Genomic DNA, 24,686 nt, shown 5'->3' on the forward strand with positions numbered 1-24,686 from the left:
ATTTTTCAAACGAGTAATCCTAGCATCTCACTCAATTTAGATATTTATTGAGCACCTATGACACATAGGTACTGTTCATAATCCTCAATGTCTCTTGAACCTTTATGAATTAGATACATTTCTTACATAAATCATATGCTCCTCTCAACCTTAGAAATTCTCTTATTATCCTGTTTCTGCTGCCATGCCTGGCCCATCATAGCAGGTACTGAATAAATGTGTGAGTTGAACTGAGTAAATTTACTGGGAAAAGAGAAACACAAATTAGTTAAAACCTGTCAGGCAGTGATGAAGCCATAATAGGTATGAAGTACTTTGTACATTGGGAGATCAGGAGAGATTAATTTTGATTAAGGTATCTGGGAAGGCCCTGTGGATTAGGAAGATTTGATCAGGACCTGGATCATAAGGACTGAGGATGGGGGCTTAAAGATGGAAATATGAGTTAAGGCTTGGAGTTATAAGTAAAAAGGTTGTATTTTGTTATGTTGATGAAAAAATTAATAGTCGATCTAAGAAAGAAATGGAAAATTTTATTTGAGCGAATCTGAGGATTATAACCTGGGAGACAGTCTTTCAGAAAGCTCTGAGCACTGTTTCACCCACTAGAAATCACAGCACAGTTAAAGAAGTTTTTGAGACAAAGTGTTATACGTCAAATGAATTATTGACAGAAGGAAGGTTATCTCCCAAGGAGTTATGGAGTAGTGGGTCATCCTGACCCTATACAAGATTAAGAAGGAATATCTTCTAAGGAGGTCTGGTTAATGCAGATGCACAATATACTCTAAGGGGGAGGGAGGAGGCCCAAACTGGCAGAGAAAAATTTTGTTTAAATTTTTCTTGCCTTGCCATAAAATATGAATTTTATTTCATCAATTATCAGAGAGTTATTTGCAGTGGCAAAAGAGTAGGGTGGGCGAATGGGCCTAGAAGAGGCAGAAAAAAAGTAGTTGGGTCTTATATTTTGAGGGTTTTGACGCGACCATTCATTATAATTCCAGCTTTCAAACGTTTCTGAAAAACAGGGCTTTTAATATGGCTTGGGGCGTCAAGAGAGAGAGGTGGACCAGAGGCTGCAATTAGCCTGCTGGTGGACAAAGCAGGGAGTGCGAAGATGGCAGAAACCTTCAGAGGGAGAAGGGTATTTAATGGCCAGTACTGGTCAGGAGGTAAGGACGGAGTGTGCACGAGTAAGCAGGGCTGCGGAACAAGGCTTATGGGGACGGCACAAGCACGCTGAGCGGCGAAGGCCGAGCCCACGTCAGGCGGGTTGTAGCCTGCGAGGGTACTCGCTAACCCCAGCTCAGCCAGCAGGCGCTTGGCCCCGCCCCTTGCCCGCCTAGCAGCCGTCGCCCCGCCCCGTTACCGTCTTCCCTCCCGGCGCCTGTGGCCCAGCGCTCCTTCGGTCTCCGGGCTTGTGGACCCCTGCGGCCGTCGCCCGGCTGGCGCCAGGTCGGCTCGGCGGAGGGAGGGCCTGGGCTGTGGGTAGGCGGGAGGGAGGTTGCCTTTCCCTGTCTCCCCCCGGGCCGCCTGAGGCGGGCGGAAGCAGCTGCAAAGTCCGTGGGCGGCATGGCAGGAGCTCCGGATGAACGCGGCCCGGGCCCCGCTGCGGGGGAGCAGCTGCAGCAGCAACACGTCGGGTGCCAGGTCTTCCCGCAGCGGTTGGCTCAGGGGAAGCCACAGCAAGGGTTCCTCTCCAGCTTCTTCACCAACAACCAGAAGTGCCAGCTTATGCTCTTGCAGACTTTGGAGACAAGTAGGAGCCGTGAGCCTGGGGGCTGGGCGTCTGCGGAGGGTGCGGTGGGGGGTGTCTGAGAGCCGGCGGGCAGGGAGGGGCCTTGGTGCCGCTCCGCTAGGGAGCTCCGGGTTCAGCCCAGGTCGGGGGCGGGGTTCAGGCACCAAGTGCAGAGTTAAAGGCAGATTTTTGTGAGGGCGGGTGTGGGGGTCTGAGCCTCAGTTTCCATCAGAGGAAGCGCTGAGGCCCCTTTCAGCACTACTTTTGCTTGCGGCGTGATTGAGGAGTTGGGTTAGGAGTTTGCCCTTTCCGTCACGCGCACTGGTCTGACAGATCCTTTGATATTTTAGGTAAATTATGCAGTAATATGAGGAATTGAGAGTCCAGGTGAAGCAGAGTTTTAAAGAACCATGTTAATTAAGGCATACCTGCTGAAACTGCACAACTCAGATGGGATTTGAACCCCGCCAAAACTCAGCTTGGGACTTGAACCCGCAGGCTGGGACTCGAACCCACTGCCTTTTAATTGAAATTGCACTCCTGGTCTCAGGACTTAATGAAGCTCAGGTTCTTTATGTCTCACTGCAGAAGCAATTCGGCGAGAGGCAAAGTGATAGGTAAGAAGTAGATTTGTTGAGAGAGAGACACACACTCCATAGAGTGTGGGCCATCTCAGAAGGGGAGAGGCCCTGGGAGATACACATTCCATAGACAGAATACAGTCTTGTCTCAAAAGGTGAGAGCAGCCAGGAAATATGGGTGGTTAGTTTTTATGGGCTGGGTAATTTCATAGGCTAGTGAGTGGGAGGATTATTTCAACTATTTTGGAGAAGGGGTGGGGATTTCCAGGATTTGGGCCACTGCCCACTTTTTGGCCTTTTATAGTTAGCCTTGGAACAGTCATGGTGCCCGTGGGTGTGTTTTGTAGCATACGCTAATGTATTACAATGATCGTATAATGAGGCTCAAGATCTACTGGAAGTTGAATCTTCTTCCATCTTGGGCCTAATCGGTTCTAACCAGGTTTTAACCAGTTTATGTCGTGTCCACAACAGCTCTGTCATTCTTTAAGGGTTGTGCCCTGCCCTCTTCCCTCCTGTTAAAAACAAGTTTTGCAATCCTACCCTTTGATGGAAAGGGTTCTTAACCTTCATACATGGGTGGACTTCAGAGTGTAGAAATTCCTGACATGGACTACGAAACCGTATGTGTATGCCCCTAAGTGCATTTTTCTGGGGAGAGAGTTCATAGCTCCATGATATTCTCAGAGAGACCCACGATCCCAAAAAGGTTAAGAACCACTGTTGTGGGTTAAATAGGGACACCATCTGCTGACCAATTTTTCTCTAATCCCAGGCACATTGCACTAGAGATTTCTTAACTTTTTTACATTGCCATCTAAAGTTTACTTTAGATACATTTAGAAAATCAAAGACTTAAACTTATTGTTCCAAAGTAAGGTTACTGTTTCATAGCTGGCCAGTCACACTTCAAAAGTCAACCACCCAATTATTTTCCAGCCTTCTTGAGATTACCTGCATCTAGGGAGTCAAGGGAGGAGGAGGGGGAGTAGAGAAAATGATGTCATTGTATTTACTTTGCAAATATGTATTGAATGCCTCCTAGGTTCTGGTTTGGGCAAATACAGAGAGGAGTTGGGACCCTGCCTTTAAGATGTTTCAAAGTGGAATGCAGTGGAAAGAACATAGGCTGCAGAATTAGACATGGGTTCAAATTTTGATCCCTTTTTACGTATGGAAGAGTGATTTAACTCTCTGATCCTCTCTATCTTTATCTGAAGGGAAAAAAAAAGGGAGTGGGGGAGGGATAAAAATACCCCTTTTAGGGTTGTTGTGAGGAATAGATTTTATGAGTGTAAAGGGCCAGCATATCAGGAGCTGAGTAAAGAAAAGGTAGCTGTTCTTACAGTGGCAGAGCCAAAAAGGAAGAGTAGATAATAGGCAGGATACGAGGAGGGTGAGGTGCTGAACTTGAGACCCAGTAGGAATTAACCCGCCTCAACCTTTCAAGGGGAAGGCTGCTGGGAGAACCTGTTGGTAGTATTAAAGCATCAACTTAAAGCTGTAAAATCCTATCCCTGGGGCGAGTGTGATGGGAGAAATCAGACCTCAAGGGCGACCTTTGTTTTCTTTTTCTCCAAAGCAAATCCATTCCAAGTACTTCAGGTCCTTTTTGAAGTACCAAACCAATGTGCTCCTAGAAATTTTTTTTTTTTTAAGAGGACTGTAGGCTTTTGAATCCATTTCAACTTTGTAAAACTCTTAGTTGCTTGAATAATAATGCACTTAATATGGTGCCTGATACCTGATATACACTAAATAATACTTATTATTAATAATAATTGTTTTATTGTTAACACTCTTAAGAGGGGTCAGGTTAGTAAAGCAGTAACCTATACCTAACTTTCTCATCCCACACTAATTTTACTCACCTGTTTTTGCTTTCAGCACTTAAAAACCTTGATTTTTTTCTCTCTTTTTTTTGCTTATGTCACGTAGTTTGCTGTGCATTTATACTCTCAGACAGGACATCTATGCGAAAAGTTGATATTAGAGGCACTTGGGTTCATAATACTTTGCTGTAATTTTAGCAGGCACATAGATTCTTTTTTTTTTTTATAAATAACTTTTATTCGTATTTTTCTCTTCTTTGTTTTTAAGCATCTTTATTGGATTTTAATTGCTTTACAGTGTTGTGTTAGTTTCTGCTGTATAACAAAGTGAATCAGCTATATGCATATGTATACCCCCATATCCCCTCCGTCTTGTGTCTCCCTCCCACCCTCCTTATCCCACCCCTCTAGGTGGTTGCAAAGCACTGAGCTGATCTCCCTGTGCTATGCAGCTGCTTCCCACTAGCTATCTATTTCACGTTTGGTAGTGCATATATATCAATGCTACTCTCTCACTATATCCCAGCTTACCCTTCCCCCTCCCCATGTCCTCAAGTCCATTCTCTACGTCTGTGTCTTTATTCCTGTCCTGCTCCTACGTTCCACTTTTTTTTTTTTTTTTTAGATTCCATATATATGTGTTAGCATACGGTATTTGTTTTTCTCCTTCTGAATTACTTCACTCTGTATGACAGACTCTAGGTCCATCCACCTCACTACAAATAACTCAGTTTCATTTCTTTCTTTCTTTCTTTTTTTTTTTTTTTTGCGGTACGCGGGCCCCTCACTGATGTGGCCTCTCCCGTTGCGGAGCACAGGCTCCGGACGCGCAGGCTCAGCAGCCATGGCTCATGGGCCCAGCCGCTCTGCGGCATGTGGGATCTTCCCGGACCGGGGCACAAACCCGTGTCCCCTGCATCGGCAGGCCGACTGTCAACCACTGCGCCACCAGCGAAGCCCTCATTTCTTTTTATGGCTGAGTAATATTCCATTGTATATATGTGCCACATCTGCTTTATCCATTCATCTGTCGATGGACACTTAGGTTGGTTCCATGTCCTGGCTGTTGTAAGTAGAGCTGCAATGAACACTGTGGTACATGACTCTTTTTGAATTATGGTTTTCTCAGGGTATATGCCCAGTAGTGGGATTGCTGGGTCATATGGTAATTATATTTTTAGTTTTTTAAGGAACCTCCATACTGTTCCCCATAGTGGCTGTATCAATTTACATTCCCACCAACAGTGCAAGAGGGTTGCCTTTTCTCCACACCCTCTCCACCATTTATTGTTTGTAGATTTTTTGATGATGCCATTCTGACCAGTGTGAAGTGATACCTCATTGTAGTTTTGATTTGCATTTCTCTAATGATTAGTGATATTGAGTGTCCTTTCAAGTGTTTGTTGGCAATCTGTATATCTTCTTTGCAGAAATGTCTATTTAGGTCTTCTGCCCATTTTTGGGTTGGATTGTTTGTTTTTTGATATTGAGCTGCATGAGCTGCTTGTGTATTTTGGAGATGAATCCTTTGTCCATTTCTTCATTTGCAAATATTTTCTCCCATTCTGAGGGTTGTCTTTTCGTCTTGTTTATGGATTACTTTGCTGTGCAAAAGCTTTTAAGTGTCATTAGGTCCCATTTGTTTATTTATTTATTATTATATTTTTAAAGAAGATGTTGGGGGTAGGAGTTTATTAATTTATTTAGTTTTGGCTGTGTTGGGTCTCCGTTTCTGTGCGAGGGCTTTCTCCGGTTGTGACGAGCGGGGGCCACTCTTCATTGCGGTGCGCGGGCCTCTCACTGTCGCGGCCTCTTGTTGTGGGGCACAGGCTCCGGATGCGCAGGCTCAGTAGTTGTGGCTCGCGGGCCTAACTGCTCCACGGCATGTGGGATCCTTCCAGACCAGGGCTCGAACCCCTGTCCCCTGCATTAGCAGGCAGATTCTCAACCACTGCGCCACCAAGGAAGCCCCTATTTTTGTTTTTATTTCCATTTCTCTAGGAGGTGGGTCAAAAAGGATCTTGATGTGATTTATGCCATGGAGTGTTCTGCTTATGTTTTTCTCTAAGAGTTTGATAGTGTCTGGCCTTACATTTAGGTCTTTAATCCATTTTGAGTTTATTTTTGTGTATGGTGTTAGGAAGTGTTCTAATATCATTCTTTTACATGTAGCTGTCTAGTTTTCCCAGCATCACTTATTGAAGAGGCTGTCTTTTCTCCATTGTATATTCTTGCCTCCTTTATCAAAGATAAGGTGACCATATGTGCGTGGGTTTATCTCTGAGCTTTCTATCCTGTTCCTTTGATCTATATTTCTGGTTTTGTGCCAGTACCATACTGTCTTGATTAATGTAGCTTTGTAATATAATCTGAAGTTAGGGAGCCTGATTCCTCCAGCTGTTTTTCTTTCTCAAGATTGCTTTGGCTATTCGGGGTCTTTTGTGTTTCTATACAAATTGTGTATTTTTTTTGTTCTAGTTCTGTGAAAAATGCCATTGGTAGTTTGATAGGGATTGCATTGAATCTGTAGATTGCTTTGGGTAGTATAGTCATCTTCACAATGTTGATTCTTTCAATCCAAGAACATAGTATATCTCTCCATCTGTTTGTATCATCTTTAATTTCTTTCATCAGTGTCTTACCGTTTTCTGCATACAGGTCTTTTGTCTCCTTAGGTAGGTTTATTCCTAAGTATTTTATTCTTTTAGCTGCAGTGGTAAATGGGAGTGTTTCCTTAATTTCTTATTCAGATTTCTCATCATTAGTGTATAGGAATGCAAGAGATTTCTGTCCATTAATTTTGTACCGTTACTTTACCAGATTCGTTGATTAGGTCTAGTAGTTTTCTGGTAGCATCTTTAGGATTCTCTAGGTATAGTATCATGTCATCTGCAAACAGATGACTTCTTTTCTGATTTGGATTCGTTTTATTTCTTTTTCTTCGCTAACTGCTGTGGCTAAAACTTCTAAAACTATGTTGAATAATAGTGGTGAGAGTGGGCAACCTTGTCTTGTTCCTGATCTTAGAGGAAATGGTTTCAGTGTTTCACCATTGATAACGATGTTGGCTGTGGGTTTGTCATATAGCCTTTATTATGTTGACATAGGTTCCTGCTATGCCTACTTTCTGGAGAGTTTTTATCATAAATGGGTGTTCAATCTTGTCGAAAGCTTTTTCTGCATCAATTGAGATTATCATATGGTTTTTATCCTTCAGTTTGTTAGTATGGTGTATCACATTGATTGATTTGCATATATTGAAGAATCCTTGCATTCCTGGGATAAACCCCACTTGATCATGGTGTATGATCCTTTTAATGTGCTGTTGGATTCTGTTTGCTAGTATTTTGTTGAGGACTTTTGCATCTAAGTACTTCAGAGATATTGGCCTGTAGTTTTCTTTTTTGTGACATCTTTGTCTGGTTTTGATATCAGGGTGGTGGTGGCCTTGTAGAATGAGTTTGGGAGTGTTCCTCCCTCTGCTATATTTTGGAAGAGTTTGAGAAGGATTAGGTGCTAGCTCTTGTCTAAATGTTTGATAGAATTTGCCAGTGAAGCCATCTGGTCCTGGGCTTTTGTTTGTTGGAAGATTTTTAATCACAGTTTCAATTTCAGTGCTTGTGATTGGTCTGTTTATATTTTCTATTTCTTCCTGGTTCAGTCTCAGAAGATTGTGCTCTTCTAAGAATTTGTCCATTTCTTCCAGGTTGTCCATTTTATTGACATATAGTTGCTTGTAGTAATCTCTTATGATCCTTTGTATTTCTGCAGTGTCAGTTGTTACTTCTCCTTTTTCATTTCTAATTCTGTTGATTTGAGTCTTCTCCCTTTTTTTCTTGATGAGTCTGGCTGATGGTTTATCAATTTTGTTTATCTTCTCAAAGAGCCAACTTTTAGTTTTATTGATCTTTGCTATTGTTTCCTTCATTTCTTTTTCATTTATTTCCTTCTGCTAACTTTGGGTTTTTTTTGTTGTTGTTGTTCTTTCTCTAATTGCTTTAGGTGTAAGTTTAGATTGTTTATTTGAGATTTTTCTTGTTTCTTGAGGTAGGTTTGTATTGCTATAAACTTCCCTCTTAGAACTGCTTTTGCTGCATTCTATAGGTTTTGGATCGCCATGTTTTCGTTGTAATTAGTCTCTAGGTATTTTTTGATTTCCTCTTTGATTTCTTCGGTGATCTCTTGGTTATTTAGTAACGTAGTGTTTAGCCTCCATGTGTTTGTGTTTTTTACGTTTTTTACGTTTTTTTCCCTGTAATTGTTGATTTCTAATTTCATAGCACCGTGGTCAGAAAAGATGCTTGATATGATTTCAGTTTTCTTAAATTTACCAAGGCTTGATTTGTGACCCAAGATGTGATCTATCCTGGAGAATGTTCCGTGTGCACTTGAGAAGAAAGTGTAATCTGCTCTTTTTGGATGGAATGTCCTATAAATATCAATTAAATCTGTCTGGTCTATTGTGTCATTTAAAGCTTGTGTTTCCTTATTAATATTCTGTTTGGATGATCTGTCCATTGGTGTAAGTGAGGTGTTAAAATCCCCCACTATTATTGTATTACTGTCGATTTCCTCTTTTATAGCTGTTAGCAGTTGGCTTATGTATTGAGATGCTCCTATGTTGGGTGCATATATATTTATAATTCTTTTATCTTCTTCTTGGATTGATCCCTTTGATCATTATGTAGTGTCCTTCCTTGTCTCTTGTAATAGTCTTTATTTTAAAGTCTATTTTATCTCATATGAATATTGCTACTCCAGCTTTCTTTTGATTTCCATTTGCATGGAATATCTTTTTCCATCCCCTCACCTTCAGTCTGTATGTGTCCCTAGGTCTGAAGTGGGTCTCTTGTAGACAGCATATGTACAGGTCTTTTTTTGTATCCATTCTGCCAGTCTGTGTCTTTTGGTTGGGGCATTAAAGCATTTACATTTAATGTAATTATCGATATGTATGTTCCTATTAACATTTTCTTAATTGTTTTGGGTTTGTTTTTGTAGGTCTTTTCCTTCTGTTGTGTTTCCTGCCTAGAGAAGTTCCTTTAGCATTTTTAGCTGGTTTGGTGGTGCTGAATTCTCTTAAGTTTTGCTTATCTGTAAAGGTTTTAATTTCTCCATTGAATCTGAATGAGTTGCTTGTTGGGTAGAGTAATCTTGGTTGTAGGTTTTTCCCTTTCAGCACTTTAAATATGTCCTGCCACTCCCTTGTGGCTTGCAGAGTTTCTGCTGAAAAATCAGCTGTTAACCTTATGGGGATTCCCTTGTATGTTATTTGTTGCTTTTCCTTTGCTGCTTTTAGTATTTTTTCTTTGTATTTATTTTTTGATAGTTTGATTAATATGTGTCTCAGTATGTTTCTCTTTGGGTTGATCCTGTATGGGACTCTCTGCACTTCCTGGACTTGATTGACTATTACGTTTCCCATGTTAGGGAAGTTTTCAACTATAATCTCTTCAAATATTTTCTCAGACCCTTTCTTGTTCTCTTCTTCTTCTGGGAGCCGTATAATTTGAATGTTGGTGTGTTTAGTGTTGTCCCAGAGGTCTCTGAGACTGTCCTCAATTCTTTTCATTCTTTTTTCTTTATTCTGCTCCCTGGCAGTTATTTCCAGCTCACTTATCTGTTCTTCTGCCTCAGTTATTCTGTTATTGATTCCTTCCAGAGTATTTTTAATTTCAGTAATTGTGTTGCTCATCACTGTTTTTTTGCTCTTTAGTTCTTCTAGATCCTTGTTCAATGTTACTTGTGTTTTCTCCATTCTGTTTCCGAGATTTTGGATCATCGTTACTCTCATTACTCTGAATTCTTTTTCAGGTAGTTTGTCTATTTCGTCTTCCTTTATTTGGTCTTGTAGTTTTTTTATCTTGCTCCTTCCTCTGTAACATTTTTTTGTCACTTCATTTTTTTTTTTTTTTAAATGGGTGGTACTGTCTTCTTGTCTTACTGGTTGTTTGGCCTCAGGCGTCCAGCACTGGAGTTTGCAGGCAGTTGGATAGAGCTGGGTCTTGGTGCTGAGATGAGGACCTCCAGGAGGCCTCACTCTGGTTGATATTCCCTGGGGTCTGAGGTTCTCTGTTAGTCCAGCAGTTTGGACTCAGTGCTCCCACCACAGGAGCTTGGCCCGATCTCCCGCCTGGGATCCAAGATCCCACAAGCTTTGTGGTGCATTAAGAAAAGAAAAAAAAAAGGAAGAAAGAAAGAAAAAAGGAACAGTACAATATCAAAGAATAAAAAACAAAATAAAATTAGAAAGATAAAAAATATATTAGGAAAAATAAAACTGTAATTGAAACAACTGCAACAGGGTAAAATAAAACCACAAGAGAAAAAAGAAAAAAAAAAAGGGGGGGTGGTGAACAAGCCAAAAGGAGAGAACAATAACAAAGTATAAAGAATAAAATAAAATTAGAAAAATAAAAGATTAAAAAAATAAAAATATAAAAGAATGAACAACAATGAATCAACAAGTTAACACAGAACCCTAATGTAAAAGTGGAAAAAAAAAAAGGCCTTGGCTATGGGGGTGAAACTTAGATAGGGGCGGAACTCAGGCAGGGGTGGGGTTTAGGGTGGGGCAGGACCTAGGCAGGTTGGGGGTGATGTTTGAGCATGGTGTGGGGCCTCTGCTTAGGACCTGCCCACGGAAGGGGAGAGGCAGCACGTCAAAAGGATGGCCTCTGGAGTGTGGAGTTCCGGAGTTTGGAGGTAGGGCGCTGAGTGAGGGTGTGTGGGTGGGGTTTAGGTCCATTGCGTTGGAGGGGGTCTCAGAGGGTGTCTCCGAGTGTAGAGGTGGGGCCCTGGGTGTGGTTAGAGGGGTGGGCCTTGGGCTCTGCGGGGCACAAGGGAGGCTCCAATGGCAGAGGATTAGGCCTCCCGGTGCCTAAGTGGACAGGGAAGGCACTGGCCCCATTCCTTCGTGCCCCTCCCCCACCGTCTCCCACAGGGTCTCCCCCATCGCCACTGGACACCTAACTGGGGGGGGGGTCCCGCTGGGTGTAGGAACTCCTCCCCTCCCCCAGCCACCCCTGTGGGGTGCTGGTCCCGAAGGTCCGGCCTTTACTTTTGCTCCCCCTTCCCTCCCTCCCACTCCCTCAGGACCCGTGTGGCTGGAGGGGCCCTAGGTGGGCAGAGGATCAGGCCTGGGATCTCAGCAGGTTCCTGGGGGCCCAAGTGGGCAGGAGAAGCATGGCAACTCTCCCTTTTGATACTCTGCCCTCCCAGTGGTTCCCCAATTTCCCCCTTCGGGCGTGGGAATCCCTTGCCCTCCCCCAGCCGCACCTCAGGGGCGCCAGTCTTGTCCGGCCTCCGCTTCTCCTCCCCCTTCGCTCCCCCAATGCCCCACATCCTACCTAGTTGCTGGGGGTTCCTCCCATCCCCTTAGGTGTCTGTGGTCCCCCACTGGTGCCTGGTAGGTGCCCTAATTGTGAGGAGACGCGCATTCTGCATCCTCCTAGTACGCTGTCTTGACTCCGCCCCCCACTTTTTTTTATAAAGTTTTTTTTTTTTAATTTTATTTATTTTTGGCTGCGTTGGGTCTTCGTTGCTTTGTGCGGGCATTCTCTAGTTGTGGCGAGCAGGGGCTACTCTTTGTTGCAGTGCTTGAGCTCATTGTGGTGGCTTCTCTTGTTGCAGAGCATGGGTTCTAGGCGCGCAGGCTTCAGTAATTGCAGCACAGAGCTCAGTAGTTTTGGCGCACGGGCTTAGTTGCTCTGCGGCATGTGGTATCTTCCTGGACCAGGGATCGAACCTGTGTCCCCTGCATTGGTAGGCGGATTCTCAACCACTGTGCCACCAGCGAAGTCCCTCATAGATTCTTAGAAGTGGGGGGGCCTGAGGAGTCATCTAGGCCTTTCCAACCCCCATCACTGACCAGAAACCTCTGTGCCATCAGTTGACCAGAGTGTTTATAGACCTCTGCTGGAACAGGTTATCTCTGAGGCCCTTTGAGGCTATTGGGCTCTTGTATCGACAGCTTTGATTGTTGGAAAAATCCTTTCTCATACTGAGTTGAAATGTGCCCTGTGTAACTTCTGCCCTTTGGTCCTTGTGCTGCCCTCTGAAGAAATGTTGGCTGAATTTATTCCCACATGGCACCCCTTCAGGTACTTGAAGCTACTGTGGCCCTAGTTAAGTCTTTTTTCTCTTTTCCAAATCTACAGATCCCTTTCTTGCTTCCTGTGGAAAGTAGTCCTGAACTGCTGTAGTCACTTTCTCCCATGGAACAGCTTCGGTTGGCAGGTCCTGTTTAGAGTATGGTACTCAGAATGGGACACTATTCACAGACCAGGACAGACAATAGTGGGGCTACCTACTGCCTTCCTCTAACCTGGATACTACGCTGCTATTTGTTTCTATGGATATTGGTCCCAAATTTTCTCAGTCTTTTGGGGTGTGTGTGTGTGTGTGTGTGTGTGTGTGTGTGTGTATATATATATATATATTTTAAATTAATTTATTTTAAAAATAAATTTATTTGTTTTATTTATTTATTTTTGGCTGCGTTGGGTCTTCATTGCTGCATGCAGGCTTTCTCTAGTTGCAGTAAGCAGGGGCTACTCTTCGTTGCGGTGCGTGGGCTTCTCATTGCAGTGACTTCTCATCGCGGAGCACGGGCTCTAGGCGTGTGGGCTTCAGTAGTTGTGGCATGCGGCTCAGTAGTTGTCTCACGGGCTCTCAGTAGAGTCTCACGGGCTCTAGAGCACAGGCTCAGTAGTTGTGGCGCACAGGCTTAGATGCTCCGCGTCATGTGGGATCTTCCCGGACCAGGGCTCGAACCCGTGTCCCCTGCATTGGCAGGTGGATTCTCAACCACTGTGCCACCAAGGAAGCCCCTTGGTATATATTTTAATACATTGTGTTCGATCATTTAACTGAAAAGCATATTTGATGTTATCTAAGATGTTTGGTACTACCCATTTTGGTATTTCTATCAGTGTTTCATTTCATTAAAGACTTGCTTTTATGTTAATTTAAGCTTATCTTTTCATATTCATTTTTTATCATTTTTAAGATGGTATTACTTTGCTAAGATTTGTGAGGTTTTGTTTGATAATATCTTACACTGCTATTTGGATCATTTAATTGGTGCTCTTTTTTTCCAATTACCATATGTAACTGTATCAATATCTTTCTAGATCCATATGTTAAACTGCTGCTTGATGCCATGAAGCATTCGGGCTGGTAAGTGAATCTTTTTGAAGTGCTGCTCTATATTCTGGCTGCTGAAAACAAAAAATCCCCACCCAAACTGGAAGTACTTCAGATATTTCACTTCAGGCCACAAAGCCCTTTCCATATGGTGGGTGGTGGTGGTTGGCTGCACTCTCCCCAGGCAGGCCGTGTTCTCTCTGGACCTCTTCAGCCCTAACTCCACATCTCTGGCTCTACTATTCACCTCAGGTATTTAGTAAAGACGATACTTAAAATCTTACTTGTAAGTAACCACCAAACCTGGTTTTTCCACTATGCCAGTCCCAGCATTATCCTTAACGGAGAAGAAATCTCAGCTTGTTATGCATGTAGAAGCCTTCCAGGTGTTGTTTAACTTTGAGGAGATCGGAAGAAGTGATTTCTGAGGTCTACTTCTTAACATTCTGGCCCAAGGGCAGAAACTCCAGCATATTTCCAATATGGTCTTAATGAGTTGATCAAATTCTTTATGGAATCATAGCATAGAATTTGAACTGGGATAGATTTTGCAGAGACAGTTTCCTTATTTACAGATGAGAGAACTGAGTCCTGAAGGTGTTGAGTTGCTTTCCCAAGGTGTCCTGTGTGATAGTGATGGAGAGATGTGTCATCTGGGTCTCCTGGCCCAGGGCTGTTTCCCCTGTGCCCCATGCATACTACTTCTGGACGTTGTCTTTTTAATCCATTCTTACCTTCCAGCGCTGTTAACAAAGAAAGACACTTTTCTTGTGAAGACTGTAATGGAAATGTCAGTGGAGGTTTTGATGCTTCAGTGTCTCAGGTAGGCGGTCTTCCAAGCTGTCTTCTTTCCTCCAGTTCTCTCTCCTGATGTTTGCTGATTGCCTTCTATGTGCTGGGCATGCCATTTGGTAGACTTTGTGTAGAATTCAAAAAATGAGTTAACTGTGGTCCTTACTCTTAAGGTCCTTACTTCTCACAGGGGAGACAAGACAGGAACGCAAAGACAATGATAAAATTTGAGGTGGCTTAAACTCTTTGAGGTGGGTGTGGTTACCACAATGGGACAGTGATGTGATTGACTGAAAGATGCCAGCAGATTCAGCTAGAGGATGTAAAGGCTCTTCAGGGGCAAAGAAGACAAAGACTGTTGCCAAAAGCAGGGGGAGCACGAGCAAAGGTGACGTGTTGAGAAAGCACAAGGTGTATTTGGGGAATGGCATGTTGTCTAGTTCAGCTGGAGGGCAGGATTGCATGGGGAATGAGGAGAAATAGGATTGGAAAGAAAGATAGGCTATATGGTGGGAGGCTTTGAATGCCAAGATAGAGTTTCACCTTTACACGGTGAGAAGTGATAGATCTTTGAGAATTTTTGATGAGGAGAGTGAGTTTTCTCACCTGTAAAATATGGGTAATGATTGTATTTATCTTATAGAATGGTTATGAGAATTAAATGCGATTTCTCTTGTAAACTACTTATCATAGTAAGCAGAGCACTTAAGTCAATAAATGTTATAAGTTTTAAGTCAATGGGGGGTTTTGACAGTCTTGAGGTGGTAGATGGATGTGTCCTGTGATATGAGGGTAGATAAGAGTGTTGTAAGGCACTGTTTCCATCATGAATATATGACACATTGAAGTACATTTAATTGTTTCCTGCTAGGGAATTTTATATGTATTTGAGTTATTTATAGCTGTTTCATGGTAATCATGGGAAAGAGCAACATAGCAGAGGGGTGAGGTGTCTGAGTTTTGGAGTCACATAGACTTTGAGTTCAAATCCTAGTTCCCCTGCTTATTAGCTGTGGGGCTTGGGCAAGTTATTCCTTTTATTCTCAGTTTCCTCATTTGTAAATTGATAATCGCCAACACCTGTAGCTCCCAAGATGGGTCTTGGTAAGTTCATCCTCTTTGGGGGTTAGAGTGCACGTGTTGAATCTTCATCTTATTCCTCAGCAGTGTTATACACAGTTGGGCACTCTTTTTTTTTTTTTTTAATTAAAATTTTTGTTGTGAAGTATCTCATTCATATAGAAGAGTAAAATACCTGTACGTACACTTTCAGTCATAATAGTAAAATGAACATCTATATAACTACCACCCAGATTTGAGAAATAAAACACTGCCAGGACTTCAGAAGCCTGTGTGCCCCTCTTGGGTTACAACCGCCTCCCTTCCTTATTCTGACTTCCGTGATAACCATTCCCTGCTTGTCTGAATGGTTTTGCCATCTTTGTGTACAGTCCAACAATGTGTTTAGTTTCCTCCTTTTAAGCTTTATACTTGGGGTCATGTGTAATACTTTGTCATTTTATGAAATCATACAGTCTTTGTAACTTAATTCTTTCGTTCAACATCGTGAGATTCTTCTGTGTTGTTGTGTGCACCTCTGGTTAATTTAGTTTGTGTTGTATATTATTCCATTATATGTCTGTACTAGCGTTTACCCTATCGAGTATCGATTGTTTCCAACTTTATTATTATTATAAACGAGGCTGCTGTGAATGTTCTTCACCTTCTGTCCCAGTGCTCGTGGGCAAGTTATTCCAAGGTATCTGGCTAGAGTGGAGGTCCTATCACATGCACACACTTAACAGCTAATGCCACTTTCTTGCCATGGTTTCCAGTATGCCACACTCTTGTGGTTGCTCCTTTGCTAACTTAGCTTCCTCTACCAGCCCTTAAATGAAGTCCCTTAATCCTTGGCGTTAGAGCCCCTTCTTTTCTACTCTGCATTCTACCAAGGGGATCTCATTTACTTTGCTGGGTCAGAGCTTTCTCTTGAACTCCACATCCATATCGCCAAGTGTTCACTGAACACCTACACTTGGGTGTCCTAAAGGCACCTCAGACGTGACATGTCCAAGTTCAAATTGATTTTTACGATCCTCCATCTCCACCCAAACTGGTCTTTTAGTTTTGCATATCTCAGTGAACGGTACCACCATCCGTCCTATTACCCATGCCAGAAATTTAGGGATCATCCTTGATACCTCTGATTCCCTTCCCATATTCTGTCCGACACCAAATTTTGTCCAGTCTCCCTCCTAAATACCTTCTTAGGCTCCCACCATCCTAGCTCTGGGACTATTATCTCTTGCCTAGAATACTTCATTTGCCTTCAACTAGTCTCTGTGTATCCAGTTTTGATCATCTTTTGTTTATTTTTCCAACTGTGGTCAAAAGGATAAAAACAAAATAACACACCCCCCGTTTCACTACTCCCTTTCAGTGACTTCCCACTGTTGTCAGGATAAAGAGTGATTTGGCCCCTGCCCTATCTCATGCCTACCGCCTCCAACTCTGTGCTTTGTACTACAGGCCTGCCGCCGTCAGCTTCTCCAACATTCTTTTCCTTCAACCCTCCTCCTACCCTTTGCCTATGTTGTTCTCTATCTGGAATGCTCCCTTCCCCTCTCCTCGAATTTAACTCCTGTTCATCCATTAGATCCCAGTTTAAACATTCCTTCTGCAGAAAAGCCTTTCCCAACCCTGCAGACCAGGTCAGGCACTCTCATTGTATGTACTCGTGACAACCTGGGTTTTTCTTCATGACAACTGTCACTGCATGTGTTTAAACATTTTGGTAAATATTTGATTAATTTCTATCTCCATTAGTAGATTATAAATCTCTAGTAGGTCTTGATAAATATTAGTTGAATAAATGAATGTTGAATGAATGTATATAAAATACCTGGGACATGTCCCAGTGTCTGGCACACAGTAAGTACACAGTAAGTGGGGACTATTATTATTAGGACCCCTCACGTCTTTATTATTCTTATAGGGTCCTGCTCAGTGTGCTGCTGGCTTTTTGCACTTCTTTCTGAAGCTCTTTCTGAGGACTTTTCCTGGCAATTCTAGTAGGATGGGACAGTGTGGTCATTCATTGTTGATTCATTGCTTATTGAGAAACTTGATAAGAAACAGTTTACACATATTCTCATTTAATTCTCACAATTCTAAGAGGTAGGTACTCTAAGTCATCTCCTTTTTTATAGTTGAGGAAACTGCGGCACAGAAAGCTTAAGAAACTTGCCCAAGGTCACTGACTTAGTAAGGAGTGGGGCTGGAATTTGAATCTCCCTGCTTCATTCCAGAGTCCACTCTTAATACAAGACTGTGGAGTCTAAGATGGCTGGTACAGTCAACCCAGTGAGGGTGGTGTGTGAATAAATGTCCTTAAACTAAGTGCTATGTAGTCCAGAGAGAGGAGAAGTTAGCCATTGGGAAGGCTTCATGGAGAATGTATGGTGAGGACCGAGCCTTGATGGAGGGGTGGGTGTTGGGTGGATAGAGTGGGTGAGGCTTTCCAAGCAGTTGAGCCCACTCAGGTGAGAGAGAAGATGGAATCTACGAAGTGAGAGTAGATCTTAGAAATAACCGAACTCTCCTCATTTTGGTGCTTCTTAGATTGTTTTGTGCCAGAATAATATCTGTAATCAGGCGCATATGAACAGAGTGGTCACCCATGAGCTCATTCACGCATTCGATCATTGTCGAGCTCATGTCGACTGGTTCACCAACGTCAGGCACTTGGCTTGCTCTGAGGTAAGTTTTATTGTGGAAGGTACTTTTTCCCCAAGGACACTGTTGTGCGTTTGAACATTTTATTCAAGGATGATTTATTTAAACGTATTCCTTTTCTTGTCATAATTCCACATTAGTCTTCAGTTTACATTTTTAACTACTGAATACAATTCTTTTAGATACAGCAGGTAGACATTTTTAAGTATCTTTTTAGAATTGTCTTAAATATAACCTTTAAATCCTAATAATAGTGATGACTTTTAATAATAAGCTATTTTTCCTATGGAATAAACTATATAATACAAAAACTTTATAGTTAACATTTACTGAGGGGCTGTGTGCCAAACCCTAACCCTGTGCTGTTTGTGGACTCTTTTTTTTTTTTTTTGTGGTACGCGGGCCTCTCACCGTTGTGGCCTCTCCCGTTGCGGAGCACAGGCTCCGGATGCGCAGGCTCGGCTGCCATGGCTCACGGGCCCAGCCACTCCACGGCATGTGGGATCTTCCCAGACCGGGGCACGAACCCGTGTCCCCTGCATTGGCAGGCGGACTCTCAACCACTGTGCCACCAGGGAAGCCCTGTGGACTCTTATTTAATATTCACAACAGCCCATTGAGGTAGATACTGTTATCCCCATTTTATTTCTGTGAAAAGTGAGGCAGTTGTTCAGATACCATACATAGTAAGTGGAAGAGGCAGGATTACAACCAAGGTTCTTGAGTGGTTTGCTGTGCTGCGTTCCATAGGTAAAGTTCCTAGCTTTCCCTGGAGTAAAACAGTTCGTTTCAAAAATACAACATAGGAAGATATTTATTATTAAGCATTTTGGATTGCTGTCAGAAATACACACATATATATGCTCCTAGAAAGACATCTGTATTTCATACTTGCATTTCATTAATTGAAGAGTGCAGTGTGCTGAGAAGCTAAAGAAAACTAATATAAATTTCAAGCTTATACTTTATAACTTAGATTATTTTCTCTTTCCCTTGAAATTAATAAGTAGCCTCACTGCATCTGATTATAACTCGTATTATTTGGAAAGAAGACCGAAATCTGAGCTTTTAAATATTTCTCTCTCTTGGGTGTTATGAGCATTAATGCCTGTTAGCTAGTTAAAGTGTGTTAAGTGCTTTGAGCTCCTCAGAGGAATGAAGCCATGTTATTATAGAAGTAACAAGAAGTGGGCCATTCTGATTGCAGTGAATGAGCAAAAACGTGGCCAGGTCGGCTGTAGAATCCATGTGGGTAATTCCATGACTTTTTCACCTATTAAAGCTGCTTTTTACCTTAAAGATATAGAAAATACATACTAACTTCAGGCTGTCATGTTCATAGCATGCCCAGTTTGGAATGTTCTTGATTCTCTGTACCACTTAATTTTTCATAGGCCCATCAAGACCCTGGAGGAAGGGCATGAACTTACACGGGTTTAAGGGAAGGTCCCAGAGAGTTTCAGTGGTTTGGGCTAGGAGAGCTGGGAGGTTTGTGTGCCTGAAGTGTCTTAGGTACTGATGTATTCAGTTTTAAGCTCACACTGAAACTCAGTTTGTAGATCTTTGGAAGAATGATTTCTTGAAGTCCTTTTGGTAATTTCTAGAAGTGTTTGTATTTTGTAGGGAGCATAATCTTTAACTTTGAGGTCCAACTCTTTGACTTTTGGTTCCAAAAGAAATTAGTTCTGTCTGTAAGACTCTGGTGGAAAGTTTTGAAAATTCCCTTTGAATAGGTGATTGCCCACAGTGTATCTGGCGCTGCCTAGTGTAGCTCATGGATATCTGCTCTTTTTCTTAAGAACTTCTTAAGTCAATAGAGTTAAAAAAAAAAAACCTTACAGGTACTCTGTTCTCAGAAAAATATACCAATTTTATATTTTACAATTTAAAAAATCAGTTGATATAAAGGTATAGAGCACGAGTGCTTATTTTCTTTTTGTTTGCCTTCTGTCTTTGTGATAGGTTCGAGCTGCTAACCTTAGTGGAGACTGCTCACTTTTAAATGAAATATTCAGGTTACATTTTGGATTAAAACGACACCATCAGGTAAAAACTAATAACATATGAAATCATTTACTGTTAAGAGTGCTATGAGTGGAAATAATGAATAGAAAAATGAGAAGTATATTTAGTATTTGAAATTTGAAAGAACTACTTATATGAAAGAATACAAAATGTGTATCACTTAAGCCAAATAGATGGAATTCAGTTCTATTTTATAATTATGGGCAAGCTATGTGACTTAAGTGAGAGATATTCACAGTGAAAAGCGCTACCGTCTCACACGTGGGATACTTTTGGATGGGGGTAGATAAGGACTGGAAGTGAAATCACAGCCCGTCTTACTTTTATCCTAACAGTACCGGACTTGTGGTTTGAAACCATCACAGTATTCTCTAGACAAAAAAGTAATACCTGTCAGCACAGAGACTGCACTGCAGCGCACTGTGTATTAGCACACCTTTAAAGGCTGTATGACATGACAGCAAAGCTTCGGATCAGCACAGACTTGATTATGATGAGCTGAGCTGAGAGATTTTTGTAAACAAAACAAAATGAAAACTGTAGGCAAGACCATCCTGCTAGAAAGCTTTTTTGTTGTTTTTGTCTAAAAGAAACACTTTATATTTTTTTATTGGGGTATAGTTGTTCTACAATGTTGTGTTAGTTTCTACTGTACTAGAAAGCTTTTAAGGTCCACGATAGATGGGCATGGAGAGAGGAAGTTTAGAACTGATGGACTGGTGAAGAATGTGAGCAGTTCTGCCCATAGCAACCAAGGGGCTCTGTGTCCACATTTAGGAGAAAGGCTGGTCAGAGCTCTTCTATGGGGAGAGGTTACTGGGCCAATTTGTCAGGTACATGGGCGTCAGGATAGCAGTTTTAACCAGATGCAAAAAGGACAGGCTTGGAACAACAGCAGGAAGGCCCTTGGCTCTCCAGAGAAAAGAGTAACTCAACTCTGGGGAGGAAGGTAGAAGGTCACAGAGAACTACGAAGAGAAATTTTGAACTCAGTGAATGGGAGTTAGTTAGACGGCAAACCTGGGGCCTGGGAAGGGTGCCTACTCTGATAGGGCTGTTACGCTTTCAGCCTGTGCCAAGTCCGCTTAGTGATGTGCCACTGACTTGTGCTGCATGTCTTCCGTGCCCTCCAATCCCTGCTCATCTGGTGAATTCAGCTCAGGCAGCCTTCGAATGGGCGGTGTGTTCTGGCTCTCAGTGGAAGTAGGGTGCACATCAGAACATCCCAGAGAAGAGGCTAATGCAGTTAAGGCATGTCATCCGGAGTCCAGAGTCTTTGAAAGAGAAATCTCTCCTCTTTTTAACTTGGGTAGCAGCAGCAGAAAATGAATAGAACTAGCAATAGGATGGAAAATACGTGGAGGTAGTGGGAGAAGAGTCCTAGAGAACAGAGTCCCTGCTTTTGTACAGTATGTACCCAAGAAAAAAGTTGTTTGATTTTTTTTTTCCCCCTGAAAAATTAGAATGCCTTCAAATTTTGTGTGTATGTATGTGTGGTTTCCTGTTGCCTCCAGGGGAGATGCCCCTCTCGAAGGAAAAGTTATCTAGCATTGGTCACCTGAAAAGCTAAGGGAGAGAGAGGCACAGGAGTATATTTCATATTTATTCAAATTAAAAAGCTCAACCAGAACCTTATAGACTTTTTTATGATTTTGCAAAGTTGGAGTTATTGTTTAGCAGATACTGCCTAGAAATTATCATCATTAGGAAAGATGAGAAGAAGGGAGGAGGGGAAGGAGATCTTACTTATACCTAAATAATTTTAGGTTGAGCTAAACATGTTCCATAATTTAATCTTTCTTCTTTGGACTGACAGAAATTAATAAAGTAACATGAGAGGAAATTAATTTTGACTGTGGTTCACACATTGTATAAAATGTTACTATTTCATGACAAAATTTTCATATATTAATAAAATTAAAGCCACATACTTTTCTCCTTAGACTTGTGTGCGAGACAGAGCCATTCGTTCTATCCTGGCTGTTAGGAACATCAGCAAAGAAGTAGCTCAGAAGGCTGTTGATGAAGTTTTTGAATCTTGTTTCAATGACCATGAACCTTTTGGAAGGATCCCTCATAATAAGACCTATGCAAGATATGCTCATAGAGACTTTCAAAACCGGGATCGGTACTACTCAAACATATGAAGACGATGACATTTTATATGGCAGAGCTTCAGTGATCATGAAGAAAGTATGGTTCCCAAGTGGACAAACATAAAACGTAAATGAGCAATTAAATACAGAGAAGACACAGAAGATTCTAGCATCAGAAAAAGTAACTGTGGTAAGAAATGAAACTGCCTTAAACTCCAAGGCAAAAATCGTATCTTTGTAGCTAACCATTTGGTAAATAAGGCAAATAAATAGCATTTTTAAATTTTCTACAATGTACTTGTTATTACTTGTGTTTTATTTTTTATGATTGTGATTTGCTTTTACTACATTTTAAAACTTGATTATGAAACCTGTGAAGTATGCCCTTTATGATGTGTATGTCTTCTTTGGAAAAATGTCTATTCAAATCCTCTGCCCATTTTAAAATTAGGTTGTTTATTTTGATATTGAGTTGTATGAGTTCTTTGTATATTTTGGATGGTATAACCCCTTATCAGATATTGTTTGCAAATATCTTCTCCCATTCAGTAGGTGGCCTTTTCATTTTGTTGATGGTTTCTTTCTTTTTTTTTTTTTTTTTTTGTGGTACGCGGGCCTCTCACCGTTGTGGCCTCTCCCGTTGCGGAGCGCAGGCTCAGCGGCCATGGCTGACGGACCCAGCCGCTCCGCGGCATGTGGGATCTTCCCGGACCAGGGCACGAACCCATGTCCCCTGCATCGGCAGGCGGACTCTCAACCACTGCGCCACCAGGGAAGCCCATCACCTGCATTTTTTTCTCATATTATTTTTTTCTTTCTCTTCCCTGCTGATTTCTGCTTCTAACTTATATAATGCAAGTGTTAGAGTTCCCAAGAGCAGAATTTGGTTCTACAGATATTACCAAGTAGAATATCTGGGATTTTATGAGGATAATATTTTTTCAACAGGTACCAAGGCTAAGTTAAAAGGGAAAAATTAATCACGTGACATCCTAAGTGTCAAGTGGCAGCTTCTCTGAGTGCTAACTGCGTTCCTACCGCCTCACATCCAAGGTAGTAAAATAAGGGGGAAAAAAACTGGGTCAAGGAAACTCTCCTAACATAATGACTCTTTTTCTGAAGATTAATAAGTCCCAGAGTCCCACAGCAAAGGCCAAAGCTATATGTACGTACCTTTCAAATCTGGATCTGCTGGGTCAAAGCCCGACATGTCTGCAGGGGCCAGGCTGGCCCCTAGAATGGTCACTTATTAGTAGGAGGCCCTGGGGAGCCTTGTAAGCGTCAAGTGGCCGGACTCAGCATTCACTAATGGAACCACAGCTCCCCCTCATTCTCCCAACCACAGCATAAGGAGGAGAATCAGTCAGAGGGAAAAAATAGACATTGCATTAATTCAATAAATATTTATTAAGCTCTATCTACTATGTACTGATGTAGGCACTAGGGATACTGAAGTGTCCAACATGGGTTGGATCTTTGTTATCGTGGGGAACAGCTGCACCAGAGAGGAAGTGTGGAGTTGTTTGGGGATATAAAATTTGGCACCTAACCTAGAGAAGTGATATTTAAACTCGAGACCTGAGGGGCTTCCCTGGTGGCACAGTGGTTAAGAATCCGCCTGCCAATGCAGGGGACACGGGTCCAAACCTTGGTCCGGGAAGATCCCACATGCTGCAGAGCAGCTAAGCCCATGCGCCACGACTGTTGAGCCTGCGCTCTAGAGCGTGCGTGCCACAACTACTGAAGCCCGTGTGCCTAGAGCACATGCTCTGCAACAAGAGAAGCCACCGCAATAATACCGTGCACTGCAACGAAGAGTAGCCCCCGCTCACCGCAGCTAGAGAAAGACCACGCAGCTACGAAGACCCAGCGCAGCCAAAAAAAACCCAAAAAACAACAACTTGATATCTGAGTATGAGAAGGAGTTAGCAAGTCAAGGGGGTGGGGAAGGAGACTTCCAGACAAGAGGAGACCCTTTGTGTGAAGGCCTTAGAAGGGGGCAGGAAGGGTTGTGGAAAGGGATAATGTGGAACAAAGTACCTGGTTCCCAAGGAAGCTGGTACCCAATTCCCAGGGAGAGGAGAAGCTCTGTGACCTGAGTGTCAAATAAAAAAGGTAAGCAGTGGGAAAGAATGAAATATTCTGTAAATGGTTTGGAGAAAACTGGAGACCTGGATAAAATTGAGTTAAGTGCCTCACTCATTTATACCACAGTAAGTCCCAGAGATATCAAAGATGTTAATAGATACTTACCTGGCAGGGGAGATACCATGATCACGAAGGTGGTTTTCCCAGGGCGAGGCTTATCCATTGCACTCCGGATGTGCTGACCCCTGCGATTTCCCCAAATGTGGGAAACTCGACTGCATAATTTGTGGTAGTGGGGGACTGCGTTCGCGCTTTCCCCTAATAAAACAAAAAACAAAAAACAAAACAAAACAAAACAAAAAAGATGTTAATAGAAAGCCATAAAAATACCAGAACATGGGAGAATTTTTAACATAATCTTAGAATGGGAATGCCTAAAGTGGCATAAAAATTGCAAAACCATAAAACAAGTTATTGATATACTTAACAGCATTTTTTAATCTTCAAAAAATTTAAATAAAATATTTTCAACACGGTATCCTGAAAGATGTTATTCATAATAAAGTGATGACTATTTACATCTATATTAAAAAAAATGAGGAAATAACATGAACAGAAAATGCAAGTAGGTGCCTCTTTAAGCATACGACTTA

General features: G+C 42.1%; 1 protein-coding gene across 5 annotated transcripts; it reads left to right on the forward strand.

Moving 5' to 3' along the window:
* Window positions 1–1,405: 1,405 nt before the first annotated feature.
* Window positions 1,406–22,238, forward strand: ATP23 (ATP23 metallopeptidase and ATP synthase assembly factor homolog). 5 transcript variants are annotated; one of them, XM_082849550.1, is made up of 7 exons: window positions 2,095–2,355; window positions 10,783–10,856; window positions 13,286–13,331; window positions 14,040–14,121; window positions 17,712–17,849; window positions 19,788–19,871; window positions 21,793–22,238. In XM_082849550.1, the coding sequence occupies exons 1-7, from the start codon at window positions 2,189–2,191 to the stop codon at window positions 21,994–21,996; spliced, it is 795 nt and encodes a 264-aa protein (XP_082705676.1). In that variant the 5' UTR covers window positions 2,095–2,188; the 3' UTR covers window positions 21,997–22,238. The 5 variants fall into 5 exon arrangements, with proteins under 5 accessions (XP_082705677.1, XP_082705676.1, XP_082705678.1 ...); XM_082849551.1 differs by lacking the exons at window positions 2,095–2,355; window positions 10,783–10,856 and adding an exon at window positions 1,406–1,759; XM_082849552.1 differs by lacking the exon at window positions 10,783–10,856 and having other exon boundaries at window positions 2,162–2,355.
* The last annotated feature ends 2,448 nt before the right edge of the window (window positions 22,239–24,686 follow it).

The sequence above is a fragment of the Leucopleurus acutus genome, assembly GCF_964270905.1.
Source record: "Leucopleurus acutus genome assembly, chromosome: 11".
Taxonomy (NCBI): domain Eukaryota; kingdom Metazoa; phylum Chordata; class Mammalia; order Artiodactyla; family Delphinidae; genus Leucopleurus; species Leucopleurus acutus.